This window comes from Martes martes (genome assembly GCF_963455335.1).
Source record: "Martes martes genome assembly, chromosome: 13".
Lineage (NCBI taxonomy): Eukaryota > Metazoa > Chordata > Mammalia > Carnivora > Mustelidae > Martes > Martes martes.
Window position 1 is genome coordinate 70,804,729 of NC_137901.1, and position 18,157 is coordinate 70,822,885.

Consider the following 18,157-nt stretch of genomic DNA (forward strand, 5'->3'; position numbering starts at 1 on the left):
CCCCCTCAGTCAAACCAGCACCATGGATTGCTTAGTCCATGGACAGCCATCCGTCCTCACCGTCCCCCTTGCCGGTTCCAGCCCCCACAGTCACTTGCCAGAATGACCACAACAGACTCCCTTCTGGCATCTCTCTTTCTGCTTCTCCCGTGTTGCCCCCCTTCTCCCATCCATCCTTCACAAGGCAGTCAGATGAACTGTTGGCAAATGAAAATCTGACTGTGTCCCTTCCCTGCTGTTAAATACTTCAATGACTCCCCACTGTCCACAGAACCAAGTTCAAATTCCTCAATATGGCCGCCTAAGTCCTGAAAGCCTGTTTGACTTCTGTCTCACCCCTTGACTGTCACACTGTACCATGCCAAGTATCAGCAGCTCCTTGAATACCCCGGGATCACGCCAGCCCTAAGGCCTTTGAACATGATGTTCTCTCTCCTCAGCCTGAATACCTTTATTTGGTTGACACACCCTTCAGGCCTTAGCCCCCATCTCCTCCTCCAAGAGGATGCCAGATCCTTCCCCATCTGAGCTCCCTCAGTCCTGTTGCCGCTCGTTACTGGTCTGTTCTCCCCTCCCACTGTGACCACCTTGAGAGTGGGGACTACGTCCAAATCATGTCTATATGACTGGCACCCACCGAGGAGGGGCGGGTTTCCCTGGTCCTGGGATCTGAACATCCTGGGCTTCAGTTCCAGCTCTGCCAACAATTTGCTCTGCGGAGTTGGGCCTCAGTTTTTCCTGTCTGAATGAGGGGTACGAACTTTGGTCTAGATGGGCTGGTTCAGCTCAGTCACTCTGGGGGCAGTACCTGCAGTTCATGCTCATGACCACTGGGTGTCACTGCTGAGCCACAGTCGGGCCAGTGGTTCAGGTCTTCCTGGGGGTTGGTAGGTGGAGAGAAGCCCCCTCAGGGCCCTTCCCCACACTGGACCTCATGCCCACCTACCCCCAACAGAGCTGATCCTCCAGTCCCCAAAGCCTCATGCTGACCCCAGCCCAGCAGGCCCCCCTCAGGCATGTGGCAAGCAGGGGCAGAAGTACAGGTGGGTGACAGGGAGGCAGGAGGATGGGCAAGGGCCCTGCTACCTCTTGGGCAGCCTGTCCCACAAGGTGGTCCTGAGTTCAAGGCCTGGGTTGGGACAGTTCAGGCAGCTGTTCTCCTCTTGGAATCCCATGCAGGGATGGAGCTGCATAGTCTAACTCAGCCTCATGTCACCCTTCCTACGTCTCCTGGGCTGAGTAGGAAAACAAGTTCCCAGGGTGGGAATGGCCAGTGAAGGGACCTAGGGGAGGGACAGGGCTGGGCTCACATGGGTCTGCCTGACCTCAGCCCAGCTTGTGCCCATACTGGCAGTGTGCTTAAGAGGTTCTGGAACCATGAGGGGCTGAAGGGGGGTGTGGGGAGTAGAGTGAGTGTGGGGGGCTGGGAGAGGCTTGCCAGAGAGGTAGCAGGGCCCCCGAAGTCATGGGAAGACACGGGGAAGGGCTCATGCAGGGTGAGGGGCTCCCACGGCTGTATCCATCACTGACCCCACAATCAGGAGCAGAGAGTGCAAGGCAGGCTCTGGGTGCAACCCATGTCCTCAGTTACGAGTGCTTGCTGGGAAGTAGGGCACCCCAGCCAGACTGCACCAGGGAGGGGACAGGGGAAAGGGAGGCCTGATACCAGCCTTCTGCATAGCTTCCCAGCTTTCCCTCCTGTAGGGGGGCTGCCCTACCCCACCCATTTTCCAAATGTCTAGGTCACAATGGTTTCCAAGTCCTGCACTGTGGGACTTTTGGACCTCCCCCCATGCATCTCTTGGGTGGGCAGATTTCTAGGCCTGGGAACTCATCCTCTGCAACTATCTCCAATGATTGTAAAGGTTTCTAGGACCTCACATGTGGTTTCTCTGTCCCCTTTCTCATATACGCTATGTCTCCTGTGTTTGTGAGTTTCTAGGCCTTTCTTCTCAATCTTCATGGGTTTCCTATTGTGTATTGTGGTTTCTAGATCTCCTCATCTCATTTTCAGTGGTTCTTCTATGCATATGATAGTTTCTAGGCCTCTCCTCCCTCTCCCCATGGCTCTCCTATGTATATGATGGTGTCTGGGACGTTGTATTAATTATAGCTCTTTTGAGAATAGTGGAGTCTAGGTCTCCTGACCTCATTTACCATGTACAATGTAATCATAATGGTTTGTGGGCCTCCCTTCCCGTGATCCATGGATTTCCTAGGTGTACGGTGGTATCTAGGTCCCTTATCCCTTTTCCCACAGGGTCCCAGTGTACCTCACTGTGTCAACTCCTCCCTCCCGACGCTTCACAGCTTTCTCAAGGCCCCCTGTCCCATTGTTACATGTGGACATGGTATTCATGCTTCCCTTTCTTCTGCAGGCAGAGCAGAAGTCAAAGCCCCTGCTGGGAAGGAGCCATGGAGGCAGAGGGTGCAGTCTGGACTGGGTCAGCCCAAACCACCCAGGAGGAATGGGCAGGGTCATCCTGGCTTGGCAAGGCCACAGAGAGAAGGCGGAGACAGGGACGAAGACAGAGACAGAGAGCGTGGGGCCTGCTGATAAGGCTGGCCCTGCCTGGCTGGGAGGGACACGATGGGGATGGGGCCAGAGTAGAGATCTGTCAAGGCTCCCTCTTGGGAGCCCGGGTGGCAGTGGGGATTTAGAGGAGGTGCCCCTATCCCCAGTGATCTCCTGAGTGCCCAGGGCAGGGAGGGGCAGTAGGAGGTCTGGGCTCGGCTGGAGCTTACCCAATGGCTCTTCTCCCCAGGGTCTCCTTTGGGGCCAGGTTCTCCCTGCAAGGAGAGACCGAGGTAGAGGTAATGAGAGTGGGAAGGAGGAAGGGAGGCTGGGGAGGGGAGGAGAGGGAGAAAGAGGGAAGGAGACACTAAAGACTGGGAGAGACTGTGGTTTGTATTGGACTAACATAATGATTTGAAGGCAATGAAACATAATAAACAGCCAGAAACTGGAGGCTCTTTGACCTTTGAAAGAATTGAACTGCCCTTGGTAAACACACACATACACACACACACACACACACACACTTCATACTTGTGGCTTTTCTCCTGAGGGCACACCCCAGCCCCTCAGCCTGGCAAATAGCTCAAACAGGAAGCTTTAGTCTTATAGGGCTGAAGAGTCACAGGTTGGAGTAGAGACTGCCAAAGGAGGAGGAAATTGAAAGGAAATCCGAGAAAGCGGGGAGCCACTTAGGGGAGTGAAATCTACATAAATACCCCCCCCCCCCGAGCCAATTCTTGGACAGTCCATGAATTACCCATTCTAAAGTCACAAAGCTGAGTCCAACCCTTGCTCTAGGCCAAAAATCAACATTCTTCAGAGGAAGATAATAAAATCCAGATTCTCTTTATTATCTATATTTTCCAGTATGGACAGTTACTAGGTATGTAAAGAAATAGGAAAACGTGACCCACAATGAAGAGAAAAATAAGTCCGTAGAAGCAGATCCATAGCCAACCCAGTTGTTGAAATTAGTAGGCTCAACGTTGAAAATATCTGTCATGTTTGTCATCAAGGAAATGCCCCAAATCAAAATCACAATGAGATATCACCTCACACCTGTCAGAATGGCTAAAATCAACAACACAAGAAACAACAGGTGTTGGCGAGGATGCAGAGAAATGGGAACCCTCAGTGCACTGTTGTTAGGAATGCAAACTGGTACAGCCACTCGGAAAACAGTACGGAGGCTCCTCAAAAAATTAAAAATAGAGCTACCCTATGACCCAGCAATTGGACTGAGTATTTACCTAAAGGATACAAAATTCTAATTCAAAGGGATACATGCACCCCAATGTTTATAGCAGCACCATCAAACTAGCCACATTATGGAAACAGCCCAAATGTCTTTCGACTGATGAATGGATAAAGAAGATAGAGTATTGGGACATCTGGGTGGCTCAGATGGCTAAGCGTCTGCCTTCGGCTCATGTCATGGTCCCAGGGTCCTGGGATCGAGTCCCGCATCGGGCTCCCTGCTTGGCGGAGATTCTGCTTCTCCCTCTCCCGCTGCCTCTCCCCTTGCTTGTGCGCGCTCTCTTTCTCTCTCTCTCTCAAATGAATAAATAAAATATCTAAAAAGAAAAAAAGTTGAAAAAAAAGAAGATAGAGTATGTATGTAGGTATGTATGTATGTATATATATATAAAATGAAATATTACCCAGCCAAAAAAAGGAATGAAATCTTGCCATTTGCCATGACACGGATGGAGCTAGAGAGTATTATGTTAAGTGAAGTAAGTCAGAGAAAGAAAAACACCATGTGATTTCACTCATACATGGAACTTAAATAAAGGAGCAGGGGCGCCTGGGTGGCTCAGTGGGTTAAAGCCTCTGCCTTCGGCTCGGATCATGATCTCGGGGTCCTGGGATCGAGTCCTGCATCGGGCTCTCTGCTCAGCAGGGAGCCTGCTTCCCTTCCTCTCTCTCTGCTTGGTTCTCTGCCTACTTGTGATCACTGTCTGTCAAATAAATAAATAAAATCTTAAAAAAAAAAAAAGAAAGAAAGGAGCAAAAGGAAAAGAGAGAGAGGGAAGCAAACTAAGAAACAGACTTTTTTTTTTTATAAAGATTTTATTTATTTATTTGAGAGTGAGAGAGGGAGTGAGAGAGCATGTGAGAGGGGAGAAGGTCAGAGGGAGAAGCAGACTCCCCATGGAGCTGGGAGCCCGACGCAGGACTCGATCCTGGGGCTCCAGGATCATGACCTGAGCCGAAGGCAGTGGCTTAACCGACTGAGCCACCCAGGTGCCCCAAGAAACAGACTCTTAACCATAGAGAACAAACTGATGGTTACCAGAGGGGAGATAGATGGGGGGGATGGGTGGAATTGGCAATGGGGATTAAGGAGGGCACTTGTCATGCTGGCACCAGGGGATGTGTGGAAGTGCTGAATCGTTATTTGTACATGCCTGAAACTAATATGATGCTGTAAGCTAATGAACTGGAATTTAAAAAAAAAAAACTTAAAAAAAATAAAATATCTGTGATAAATATGTTAGCAAATGTAGTGGAATTGACATAATGGGTGATGAGACGGGGCTTTTCAGGAGATCTGCAGAAATTTTAGAAGAGCGTCAGATGGAAATCCTGGAAATGAAAAGGATCATACTTGAAATAAAAACTTCGTTAGCGGAGATTAGCAGAAGATTGGCCAGGACAGAATAAAGAAGCAGTTAACTTGAAGACAGGTCAATGCAACAACTTGAACTGAAGCAAGAAGAGGAAAAAGATTTTAAGAAAAAATTACGGGGGGTGCCTGGGTGGCTCAGCGGGTTAAGCCTCTGCCTTCGGCTCAGGTCATGATCTCAGGGTCCTGGGATTGAGTCTCGTGTCGGGCTCTCTGCTCAGTGGGGAGCCTGCTTCCCCCCCCCGCCCCGCCCACTTGTGATCTCTCTTTCTCTCTCCCTGCCAAATAAATAAATAAAATCTTTTTTAAAAAAAGAAAAAAAAAAAGAAAACATTATGGGAGCCTGGGGCATCTGGCTGGCTCAGGTGGAGGAGCACAGGACTCTGGATTTTGGGGGTCATGAGTGATTATTTGAATAAAAAATACTTAAAAAAAATTAAGAGCCTCGGTAACTCAAGAGAGGGTGTTAGGTAGAACTGAAGTCTGGGAAGGAGAGAAGGTAGCGTAGGAACAGAAAAAATAACTTGAGGAAATATTAACCAATTTCGTCTCTAAATCTGTTGTAAAAACGAAACAAACCAGACTTTTTGTTTCTGACATGGCACATGAGGGGCTCAGAATTTGCCATTCTGTCCTAATAACAAGGAACATGCTGAACAAATGGAAAATCAACAACTCTTCTTAGAGCCATCAAAGCAGTGAGGTCCCAGGACAAACCACTGCCCCCCCAACCTGCAGAAAGAGGGGCGGATTGTGATTTACTGAGCAAAAACCTCCCTGGGAACCAGTGCCAGGTAGAAAAACGTAAACACAACCGACAAGCTGCTGGAGGCCAACTCTCAGTGTGGCCAACTCTGAGAGTTCAACATTCCAGGGGGACCCGGTTTTGGGGGGAATCCCCACATCTGTGTGAGTTTTACACAGGAGCCCTGTCGGGTCCTCACGGTGAATGTTGTAAAAAAAAATCTCCTGGTGCTTTCAGCAGGAGGAGGGGGAAAGGAACCATTTTGAAACACTCCAGAGCATTCTATTGTTCTCAGCAGGGCCTGCTCTCAGGAGAAACTTTTTCTTACGGGAGCCTAACCTGCTGGGGTCTTATCAGAGCCTCATTGACCCGGGAGAGGGAAGTACCCAACTATAGCTGGCCTTAGCCTTCCATGTGTGGGAACAGAAATAGCCCAGCTCAGCTCCCACTTAACCATCTTGTCCTACCTAACGGGGGTGTGAGGGGGTGGGGGGTGGGAACAAAACAAAAACACTAAAAAACAAAACAAAACAAAATACCCAAAAACAAAACTAAGCAGTGCTGCTGAAGTTCACAGTCCAGGGGCATAGGCTTAGGGAAAGACTGAGACCTAACAACAGGACTCCAGGATGCTTCCTCTCCCTGCACACCTAACCACTACATCACTAAAGTCTCTCCACTGCCAGTTCCTTTCACCAAGTACATCATGTTTACTTTTCGACAAAAAATAACAAGGTATTCTGTAGGCTGCCTTTGGGTTTTGTTGATAGTTTCCTTTGCTGTGCAAAAGCTTTATTTTTTTTTTAACACTCCTTTTTTTTTTGAAAATGGCATTTCAAGATTTTTTGTTTATTTATTTGGGGGAGAGAGCGAGGGAGCACAGGTGAGCTCAAGCGGGCAGTGGTGGGAGGTGCGGGGGTGAGAGGAGGGAGGGGCAAAGGGAAAAGCAGGCTTTCCACTGAGCAGGGAGCCTGACTCAGGGCTCGATCCCAGGACCCTAAGATCATGACCTGAGCGAAAGGCAGAGGCTTAACTGACTGAGCCACCCAGGTGTCCCTGTGCAAAACCTTTTTATCTTGATGAAGTCTCAATAGTTTATTTTTGTTTTTGTTTTCTTTGCCTTTGAAGACGTGTCTGACAAGAAGTTGCTGCAGCCGAGGTCACAGAGGTTGCTGCCTGTGTTCCCCTCTAAGATTTTGATGGATTCCTGTCTCACAGTTAGGTCTTCCACCCATTTTGAACTCGTATGTGGAATTTAAGAAACAAAACAGATGAACGTAGGGGAAGGGAGGGAAAAAGAAAATATAAACAGAGAAGGAGGCCAAACCATAAGAGACTCTTAACTATAGGAAACCAAGTGAGGGTTGCTGGAGGGGAGATGGTTGGGGGGGAATGGGATAACTGGGGGATGGGCATTAAGGAGGGCATGTGACAGAATGAGCACGGGGTGTTATAAGCAACTGATGAATCACTGTTTTCTACCTCTGAAACTAATCCTTTATATGTTAATTAAATTGAAAGTAAATAAAAAATTTTACTAGCAGGTAAAAAAGTTTTAGAGTTTTGCTCAGTTTTAGAGACTGAGCAAATAATAGGACCAGAGTCAGACATAGCAGAGATGTTGGAATGATCAGACCAGGAATTTAAAAAAAACAACTCTATGGGGCACCTGGATGGCTCAGTTAGTTAAGTGTCTGCCTTCGGCTCAGGTCATGATCTTGGGGTCCTGGGATACAGTCCCACAATGGAGCCCCACATCAGGGTCCTGGCTCAGTGGGGAGTCTGTTTCTTCCTCTCCCTCTGCTCCTCCCCACTGCTCATGCGCTCTCTCTCTCTCAACTAAATAAATAAATAATCTTTTTAAAAATACAACTATGATTAATATGCCAAAGGCTTTCATGGAAAAAATTGATAACATGCAAGGACAAATGGATAATCTGAGCAGAGAGATGGAAATTCTAAGAATCAAAAAGAAACTGCTAGATTTTGGTTGGAGGTGCTCTTCATAGAGTCTGTTAGCTAAGGGTCATCCCATTCTTCCCAGGCCTCTTAAGAAACACTTCAATTCTAGCAGAGGCCCTGATTTCTACTATCGTGAGCCACGGTCCAGAAATACAAATTCAACAGAATATCAGCCATTTATCTCCCAGACTGTCCCCTTCCTGACGTTCTACCTAGAGCAGGAAAAAAATACTGAAAATGTTACCTGCAGTCACAAGTCCTTCAGTTTTCTGCCAAGATTTCATATTCTGTTAGAGATACCTTTCAAGGAGAAAGTGAGACAGGAGGGGTACATGGGGGACTTCAAAGGCACTGATAAAGTATTTCTTAAGCTTGGTGTTGGGCACATGAATATATGATTTGATATCATTTAGATTTTTCAGGTTAAAAATTCTTTGCGTGTACATTTGAAAAAAATGCTGGAGATCAAATACTTGAAACAGAAATGAAGAATGCCTTTGAAGGGCTCATTTGACTGGGCGTGGCAGAGGAAGGAATCTGTGAACTTGAGAATATGACAATTAGAAACTTTCAAAACTGGAAAGCAATGAGAAAAAAAGACTGAAAAAAGCAGAACAGAATATCCAATAATGATGGGACAAGTACAAAAAGTACAACGCATGTAATGGGAAGACCAGAAGGAGAAGAAAAAGAAAGGACCAGAAGCAATATTCGAAGCAATAATGACAGGATTTTCCCAAATTGTCAGACACCAAGCCACAGATCCAGGAAGTTCAGAGAACACCAAGCAGGATAAATGCCCCCCAAAATACTACACCCTGGGCAGATCATATTTAAACTTCAGAAAATCAGGGGTGCCTGGGTGGCTCAGTGGGTTAAAGCCTCTGCCTTCGGCTCAGGTCATGATCTCAGGGTCCTGGGATCGAGCCCCGCATCGGGCTCTCTGCTCAGCAGGGAGCCTGCTTCCCTTTCTCTCTCTCTGCCTGCCTCTCTGCCTACTTGTGATCTCTGTCTGTCAAATAAATAAATAAAATCTTTAAAAAAAAATAAACTTCAGAAAATCAAAGATAAAAAAGGATCTTGAAAGGGGCGCCTGGTTGGCTCGGTTGGTAGAGCATATGACTCTTGATCTCAGGGTCATGAGTTTGAGCCCATGTTGGATGTAGAGATTACTTAAAAAAAAAAACAAGTGTCTTGAAAGAAGCCAGATGAAAAGTCAACTTCTTTAGAAGAGCAAAGATAAGACTTCCATCCAACTTCTCCTCGGAAACCATTCCAGCAAGAAGAGAGCAGAGGGAAATATTTAAAGTGTTGAGAGACTAAAACCATTGACCTAGAATTGTGTACCCTGTAAAATCATCCTTCAAAAGTGAAAGAGAAAGAAAGACTTGCTCAGAAAAACAAAAACTGACAGAATTTGTTGCCAGTAGATCTGCCTTGCAAGAGATGTTAAAAGGAATTCTTCAAAGACAAGGAAGCCATAAGTCAGAACTTGGTATCTACATAATGAAAGGAAGAGCATCAGAGAAGTAATAAATGAAGGCAAAATGCAACATTTGTTTCTCGTATTCTTAACTGATCTGATAGAAAATACTTTGTTCAAAATGATAATACCAACTATGTATTTAATTATGTATGCTTACGCATGTGTATGTGTATATATAGATATACTTACATGTAACTATATATGAGTGAAATGAATGACAGCAATGATATAAGGAAAAGGAGAGAAAAATGGAGAATATTTTATCATAAGGTATTTGCACCATAAGGTATTTGCAAGTAGAGGTGGGTTAGTTGTAAATGTATATTGCAGACTTTGGGGAAACCACTACAAAAACTGAAAAAGGGAGATGCCTGGGTGGGTCAGTCGGTCAAGCGTCTGCCCTTGGGTCAGGTCATGATCCCAGGGTCCTGGGATCAAGTCCCATGTCGGGCTCCTTGCTCAGCCAGGAGTCTGCTTCTCCCTCTGCCCCTTCCTCTGCTCATGCTCTCTCTCTCTCAAATAAAAAAAATCTTAAAAAAAAAAAGTGAGGGCACCAGGGCGGCTTAGTTGGTTAAGCCACTGCCTTTGGCTCAGGTCATGATCCCAGAGTCCGGGGATCAAGTCCTGCATTGGACCCCCCAGCTCCATGGGGAGTCTGCTTCTTCCTCTGACATTCTACCCGCTCATGCTCTCATTCTCTCTTTCTAATAAATAAATAAAATCTAAAAAAAAAACCAAACCAGTGAAAAAGGAAGTACAACTGATATGCTAAGAAAGGAGAGAAAGTGGGATTATATGAAATGATGAATTAAAACTGCAAAAGGCTGAAAAACTGTAGAAGAAAAATAGGAACAAAGAATAAGAGCAACAAATAGAAGACAGTAAAAAATAGGGTAAATATTAATTTAATAATCCCTTTAAATTTCAATAATTTCTTTATTTTTTTTAAAATTTATTTTTCAGTAGTCTCTACAGCCAACATGGGGCTCAAACTTACAACCCTGAGATCAAGAGTTGCACGCTCCACCGAATGAGCCAGCCAGATGCGCCTAAATGTCAATGATTTAAATACACCAATTAAAAGTCAAGGATTGTCAGAGTGGGTTAAAGCCAAGACCCAACTGTATGTTGTCTAGAAGAAGCCCACTTTAAATATAAAGACACAGGGCACCTGGGTGGCTCAGTGGGTCAAGCCTCTGCCTTTGGCTCAGGTCATGGTCTCAGGGTCCTGGAATCAAGCCCCGCATCGGGCTCTCTGTTCGGCGGGGAGCCTGCTTCCCTCTCTCTCTCTGCCTGCCTCTCTGCCTGCTTATGATCTCTCTCTCTCTCTGTCAAATAAATAAAATCTTAAAAAAAAAAAGATACATATAAAGCCAAGGGATGGAAAAAGATATACCATGTTAGCACTAACCAGAGCAGACAGAGCAGATTTTGGAGAAAGTAAAGTTATCATGGATAAAGGGGGGGCGATACAAAATGATGAAAGGATCGGTAGTCCATGAAGGCACAACAATCCTTAACGTGTATATGCCTAACAACAGGGCCTCGAAATATATGAGCCCAAAACTGATAGAACTGCAAGGAGAAATATATGAATCCGCTGTTACGGTTGGAAATTCTGACATCCTCTGCCAGAAATGGACACATACAGTTAAGGCAGAAAATCAGAAAGAACATAATTGAAATCAACAACACCATCAATCAACTGGATACAATTGATGTCTATAGACCACTTCATCCAACAACAGATTACACATTCTCCTCAAGCTTACATGGAACATTCTGGGCCATAAAATATATCTCAATGAATTTCAAAGAACTAGAAATCACACCATGTGTGTTCTTAGACCATAACAGAATTAAACTAGAAATTAATAACAGAAAGATAACTGGAAACTCCCCAAATACTTGGAAATTAAACAATAGACTTCTAAGTAACACATGGGTCAAATAAGAAGTCTCAGGAGACATTTTAAAGTATTTTGAATGACATAAAAATAAAATGGCAACTTATCAAAATTTGTGGAAAGTATCAAAAGCAACACATAGATAGAAATTTATTGCACTGAATGCATATGTTAGGAAAGAAGAAAGATCTAAAATCAATAATCTAAGCTTTGACCTTAGAAAAGTAGAAAAAAGGAGAGTAAATTAAATCCAAAGTAAGTAAAATAAAAGAAATAATAGAAATTAGAGCAGAAATCAATGAAATTGAAAACAGGAAATCAATAGGGAAAACCAACAAAACCAAAAGCTAGTTCTTTGAAAAAAAAATCAATAAAACTGACAATCTCCTAGTCAGGATAATTAAAAGAGAAAAAAGAGAAAAATAGATCAACAGAACAGAACAGAGAGCCCAGAAATATAAATCAAATTAAACTGGTCTTTGATAAAGAAGCAAGACAATGCAATAGAGCAAAGATAATCTTTTTCATAAATAATGTTGGAACAACTGGACACTCACATGTAAAACAAAGAAATGAAGAAATCATACCAATTCTTTACAATTTCTTTCAGAGGATAGAAGCAGGAGAACATGCCCTAACTCATTCTATGAGGCTAGTGTTACCCTCATACCAAGACTAGACAAAAGTAAAAGAAAGGAAAAGAGATATTGAAAGATCAATATCTCTCATGAAAGATCAATATCATCTCATAGATGCAAAATTCTTCAACAAAATTTAGCAAATGGAATCTAAGATGTATAAGAAGAATTATATGCCATGACGAAGAGGGATTTATTGCAGTATGTATGTATGTATATATGCGTGTATGCGTGTGTGTGTGTGTGTGTATATATTTTAAGATTTTATTTATTTATTTGACAGACAGAGATCACAAGTAGGCAGAGAGGCAGTCAGAGAGAGAGGGGGAGGCAGGCTCCTTGCTGAGCAGAGAGCCCAATGTGGGGCTCAATCCCAGGACCCTGGGATCATGACCTGAGTTGAAGGCAGAAGCTTTAACCCACTGAGCCACCCAGGCACCCCGTGTATGTGTGTATATATAATGGAACATTATTTATCCTTTAAAAAAGAAGGAAATTTTCCCATTTGCAACAACATGGATGACCCTGGAGGGCATTATTCTAAGTGAAATAAACGAAACATAGAAAGACAAATACTGCATGGTATTACTTCTATGTGGAATCTTTAAAAAAAAGAAAGAAAGAAAGAAAGTAAAAAGGGGCCTGGGGCAGGGGATGAGGAATGGGGAAAGGTTGATAAAGGAATACCAACTTTCAGTTATAACATGACGAAGTTCTGAAGATTTAACATAGAGTATGGTGACTGTAGTTGATGATAGTGTATTGTGTAAATGAAATTTGCTAAGAGGGTAAATCTTAAGTGTTCTCACCACATATGAACACACACACACACACACACAGTGTGTTTCTTACAGAAAAGATTCTTATGAAACTAAATATACTATCAGGTCCAGCAATTGCACTCACTGGCATTTACCCAAATGAACTGAAAACATGTCCACACAAAAATCTGCACGTGGATGTTTCTTCAGAACTGCCCAAACTTGGAAGCAACCAAGATGTCTTTGAGTAGGCAAATGGATAAATTGTGGGACATATGATGGAATATTATTTACAGCTAAAAAGAAATGAGTTATCAAACCATGAAAAGACACGGAGGAAACTTAAATGCATATTAGTGAGGGGAGAGGGATGAATGGGCAGAGCACCAAGGATTTTTAGGTCTGTGGAACCACTCTGTACGACATGACAATGGTGGATACATAACAGCATTCATCTACCAATACCATAGAATGTGCAACACCAAGAGGGAACTCTGGTGTAAACTATGGACTTTGGGTGACAATGTGTCATTGTGGATTCAATTGTACCAAATGTGCCATTGTACGTGAGATGTTGATAGCAGGAGAGGCTGTGCGTATGTGAGGACAGGGAGGATATGCGAATCCTCTGTACTTTCTGCTCGATTTTTCTGTGAACCCCCCAAAACGCTGTACAGAGAATTTTATCAATTAGATAAAAAAAACAGCCAACCAAAACAAAAATCTCAGCAACCTTACTAATCTAGGAATCCTAGCAAACCCAAAGAAGAGTAAACACAAAATCATACCCAACTACATCATGATCAACCTGTTGAAAACCAAGAGTAAAGAGAAAATCTTAAAAGCCAAAGGAAAAAAGATGTAGTGCATACAGGAGAACAAGAACCACAGCCAATTTCTCATGAGAAGTTGTCAGTTCCTACATCAGCCAGAAGACCATGGAACAACATCTTTAAAGTGCTAAAAGGGAGGAAAACTGCCAAACTCTGATTTTATATTCAACTGAAAATATCTTTTTTTTTTTTAAGATTTTATTTATTTATTTGACAGACAGTGATCACAAGTAGGCAGAGAGGCAGGCAGAGAGAGAGAGTGAAGCAGACTCCCTGCTGAGCAGAGAGCCCGACCTGGGGCTCGATCCCAGGACCCTGGGATCACGACCTGAGCTGAAGGCAGAGGCTTTAACCCACTGAGCCACCCAGGCGCCCTAGAAGACAGTTTTAGATAAAAGCGGGGAGGATTCATTGCCAGCTGACCCATACAGGCAGAACTAAAGGATGTTCTTTAGGCTGAAGACAAATGATACCAGATGGAATCTGGAGCTACAGGAAATTGTTAGAAATGATAACTATATCAGTAGATATGAACGACTATTTTCCTAACTTCTTTCAAAGTCAATTGTTTAAAGCAATAACAACAATGTATTGTGGGGGTTATAACAAATGCAAAAGTGAAATGAATTACAGTGATAGAGCAAGGTGAGAAGGGGGCAAATTATACAGTTGAAACATTCCTATTTATACATGAAGTGGTATAATATTAATTCAAGCAAATTGTGATAAGTCAAGGATGCCTATCATTATCCTTAGAGCAACTGTGAAAAAATAACACAAAGTGATAGAGATAAAATGGGGCTGTAGATAGTACTCAGTCTAAAAGAAGACAGGAAAAAGGGAAAAAAATTAAAAGATGGGGTCAAGAGAGCCCAAATCACAAGATGGTGGGACGGTTGACTTAAACGGAACCATATCAATAACTCTACATATCATTAAAGGTAAATGAACTCAACAGTCAAGACTGTTTAAAAAATAAGCCCCGAGTATATGCTGTTAACCAGAGATAGACTTTGAATAGAAAGACAGGGTTGAAAGAAAAAGGACTGAAAAAGACGTACCAATGCAAATGCTGAGTATAAGAAAGTTGGTGTGTTTAATTTAGTATCAAAGCAGAATGCAGAGCAAGGAGTATCACTAGAGAGAAAGATATTAATTTCATAAGGCTGACATTAGAATCCTGAACATGTATGCACCTAAAAACAAAGCTTCAAAACACATTAAGCAAAAACTGACCAAACTAAAGGGAGAAATAGACAAATCTACAATCATAGTTGGAAAGATGGATAGTGAAAGAGAGAAAAATAGAGGGTCAGAGAGACAGAGACAAGCAGGAAAGAGAGAGAAACAGATACAGAGACAAAGAGCCCAAGTGAGGGAGAGGGACGTGACCTGATCCTAAGAGGACCCAGAGAGACAAGGGACAAGGAAAGAGAGAGATGCACCATGTCCTGGACAGGAGGGAGGGTCGGGAGCTCTGGTGTGGCACATGGAGCCAGAGCAGGGGTCGGGACCTGTGGGATCCCGGAGGGGTTGCTGTAGGGTGGGCAACATCACTCACCCGCTGCCCCGTGGAGCCTTGGGGGCCAGGCTCCCCACGCAGTCCCTGTGTGGGAGGGAGGAGAGGTATGAAGTCAGCTATTGGGGGGTATAACCCAGGACTTCCCAGAATCCTCCACCAGGGGCTGCCTCAGTACTCACTCTCTCTCCCTTCTCTCCTGGGTGGCCGGAGATTCCTTTGGGTCCAATGGGGCCTGGAGGTCCCTGAGCAATAAGACAGGGCCTCAGTCTTGTGCTGAGGCAGGATGGGGTAGGCAGGGATTTGTAGGGGCAGAGAGGTAGAGGAGGGGGGCCAGTTTGGCCTGGGCCTCTGGTTTTCTTTCCCACGCTCCCGGTGCCTGGCACACAGCAGTGACTTTGTACAGCTCAGGGTTCAGAGTTATGGCCCTGGAGTCAGAGAGTGTGTGCCCTGACCTGGAAGTTGCCATGTGCTGGCAGCAGCCCTAGGTCAAGAACCTCTATCTTTCTTGGCCGCCATGTGCAGACAATGCTTGCTTCTCCTTATGTGGACTGAATGAAAAGATTTATGGAAAGTAGTTTGCATATTAAGTGCTCCATAAATGCTTGAATGAATGAATGATGCATGGATGCCTGGATGGATGGACAGATGTGTGGACTGATAAGTGGGTGTGTGGATGAATGGATGGAACATATTAGCGGGAGCAACCGGAGAATTACTCACCATGTGTCCAGGACTCCCAGGGATGCCCATGGGACCAGGAAGTCCAGGGGGACCTGGAATAAGACAGGATGTCCTCAGGACTGAAACAGAGTACAATGCCAGGAAGTCCACCATTTGCTCCCTCCTGAGAGCCACAGCCCTAGGCCCTCTGCCATTTCCCAACCCCACCCTTTACCCTGGACCTGGACTCAACTTACCCATGGGCCCTGGGGGGCCTGGGAGTCCAGACGGTCCCTGGGGCCAGTGGCTGCTAGTCTCAGTGAAGGTGTTGGACAGTAAGGGGTCCCCTGGTGGGGGGGAAAGATGGTGAGTGAGCAGGGTTGGGCTTGAGCATGACCGTCAGTCTGTACCTGCCCCCTCTGCCAAGCCAACTGTGACTGCCCTGTGGGATAGCCTGCCATGTGGCTGGGGCTCCTGGACAGCTGCTCTAGGGATGGGGAGGGTGGAGAGTATTGGTCACACAGGACCAGGAGGCAGGGAGACCTGGGTACTAACCCTACCACAGTCTAGCTCGTGACATCCAGCAACACTCTGGCTTGCTGAGCCTGTACTACCACATGTCAGATGGGAACACTAGTAAAAGCTACTGTTTACTGACAACCTACTTTGCACTGGGTTTCTGTGTGGGGAGTCATGGAGCTCTGGGAGAACTCTACAGTCGCTCTCTCCATTGTACAGATGAGGAAACTGAGGCTTGGGGAAGGAGGAGTGGTGAGATGGAATGAATGGCTGGATGGGAGAATAAATAAATGGCACCCAGCCATACATCAAAGAAAAGGCACAGGTAGGGGTGAACGGGGCACTCCAAGCTCTGACCGCTGGCAGCATGCATGGAGGTCAGGCTGGGGACGAGGCGAAGGATACACGTCAGGGCTCTCCTGGGCGGAGGGGGCTCTGAGCACAGGACCAGGGAGAGCAGAGCTCATTTCCTGCTGCCAGGCCTGGAGCTTTCCGGTGCCCTGAGGGCTGGACCCTGGCCAGCTCCAAGGCTTGGCAGGAGGGCCTGATGCCGATGAGTCCAAGTATAGGCTCTAGAGGATGCCTGGGTTTGAAGCTGGTCCCCCCTCCCCCATGTCCTGGCTATGTGATCACCCCTCTCTTGCCCTCAGTTTTCCTCATCTGAGAACAGAGCAGAACAATGGCATCTGTCAGAAGACTAGGTGACTCATAGCTGACCAAAGGCAAGCCTGGTAAACAGAAGGTAGATAGCAGTGGTATTGGGGTAATGGTTATGCCGGCCTTGACCCCACCCCCACCATTATCTGACGTGACCCCAGAGGACTTACCATACTGGGGGTTCCAGGTGTGGGGTGGTCCAACAGGCGCTGGGGGCCCAGGGGGCCCAGGAGGCCCTGGTGGGCCTGGAGGTCCCCTCTCTCCAGGGGTGCCCATAGCTCCGACCTGGCCAGGGCTTCCTGGGGGGCCCTGAGGACCTACAATGGAACCAGGGAGTTGGTGGGTATCTAGGAGGCAGGGAGGCCCAAGGGTGGTTGCAAGGAGGCAGGACAAGGCAGCCTGGGGGAGTGGAGTATAAGAGGGCTCCAGAGACCACAGGCCCAGGACTGTCCTGGCTCTGACCTCCTTGGCCATCTATCAGAGGGATGGACAGCCCTCTTCAGGGGCTTTAGGACAATGGACACCTAGTACTTAGTAGATTCTTAGGAAATGTTGATTTCCAGGATGTTCTCTCCTTTCCCTTCCAGGCTTTTGAATGAGTTGTTCGCTCTATCAGTCCTCCCTTTGCTCTGCCTGGTGTCCCCTTCAAGTCATCCTTTAGGCTTCAGCTAAGGTGTCAGTCCTACCAGGAACCCTTCCCACCCCCTACCCCATCCAGGCTGGGTCTATGCTTATTTCCTTGGGCTTCCGATACCTGCAAGATCCCCCAGAAGAACATTGGTCCCATGGTGGGGGGCACTGCTGTTCCTCCTCTGCCTAGGTTCCCCCCTCCCACCTGGTCTGGGAGCTCTGGGTCCAGTGAAGGCAAAAGAGGGCTTCAGGGAGCCGGGGCACAAGTGGAGGTGGGTGAGCTGAGACATGAGTGGGTAGAAGGGGCCCAGGCTACCTTTGGCCAACAAAGGGTTCACTGACAGGGCTGAGCTGGGTAGCTGAGGGGAGGGGCAGTGCTGTGGGCACTCACCTGGTGGGCCTCTCATCCCCATTGGGCCTCGGCTGCCAGTGTCTCCCTTGGGACCGGTGGGCCCAGGAAGCCCCTGGGCACCAACTCGATCTGGTGGAGAAAGTTCATCAGCTTGGCAGCTCTGGCTTTCCTCTTGCCCTGACCCTGGCCCCAGCACCCCAGCCAGCACCTACCATCTCGAGGAAGCAGTGGGGCCCTCATGTTCTCTCTGGCTCCGGGTAGCCCTGGGGCAAGGGGGTAGGCAGGGGTCAGTGTCATCCAGGGTCCCTGCCCCCAGCTCCACCGTGTGGAGTAGGGAC

General features: G+C 46.3%; 1 protein-coding gene across 6 annotated transcripts in view; it reads right to left on the bottom strand.

The window, feature by feature from the left end:
- The window catches only part of EMID1 (EMI domain containing 1), a gene marked incomplete at its 5' end in the record, with an annotated part of 43,955 nt that overhangs the window by 7,228 nt on the left and 18,570 nt on the right, over positions 1–18,157 (bottom strand). For 4 of the 6 annotated variants that reach the window (XM_080820990.1, XM_080820991.1, XM_080820988.1 and 1 more), the window contains 7 exons: positions 2,746–2,790; positions 15,041–15,085; positions 15,181–15,243; positions 15,722–15,774; positions 15,910–16,008; positions 17,008–17,154; positions 17,859–17,948. In XM_080820990.1, the coding sequence (XP_080677116.1) occupies positions 2,746–2,790; positions 15,041–15,085; positions 15,181–15,243; positions 15,722–15,774; positions 15,910–16,008; positions 17,008–17,154; positions 17,859–17,948 (542 nt within the window). Of the gene's footprint in view, positions 1–2,745; positions 2,791–15,040; positions 15,086–15,180; positions 15,244–15,721; positions 15,775–15,909; positions 16,009–17,007; positions 17,155–17,858; positions 17,949–18,031; positions 18,083–18,157 lie in introns of all 6 variants that reach the window. The other 2 variants (XM_080820992.1, XM_080820987.1) reach the window with 2 other exon arrangements.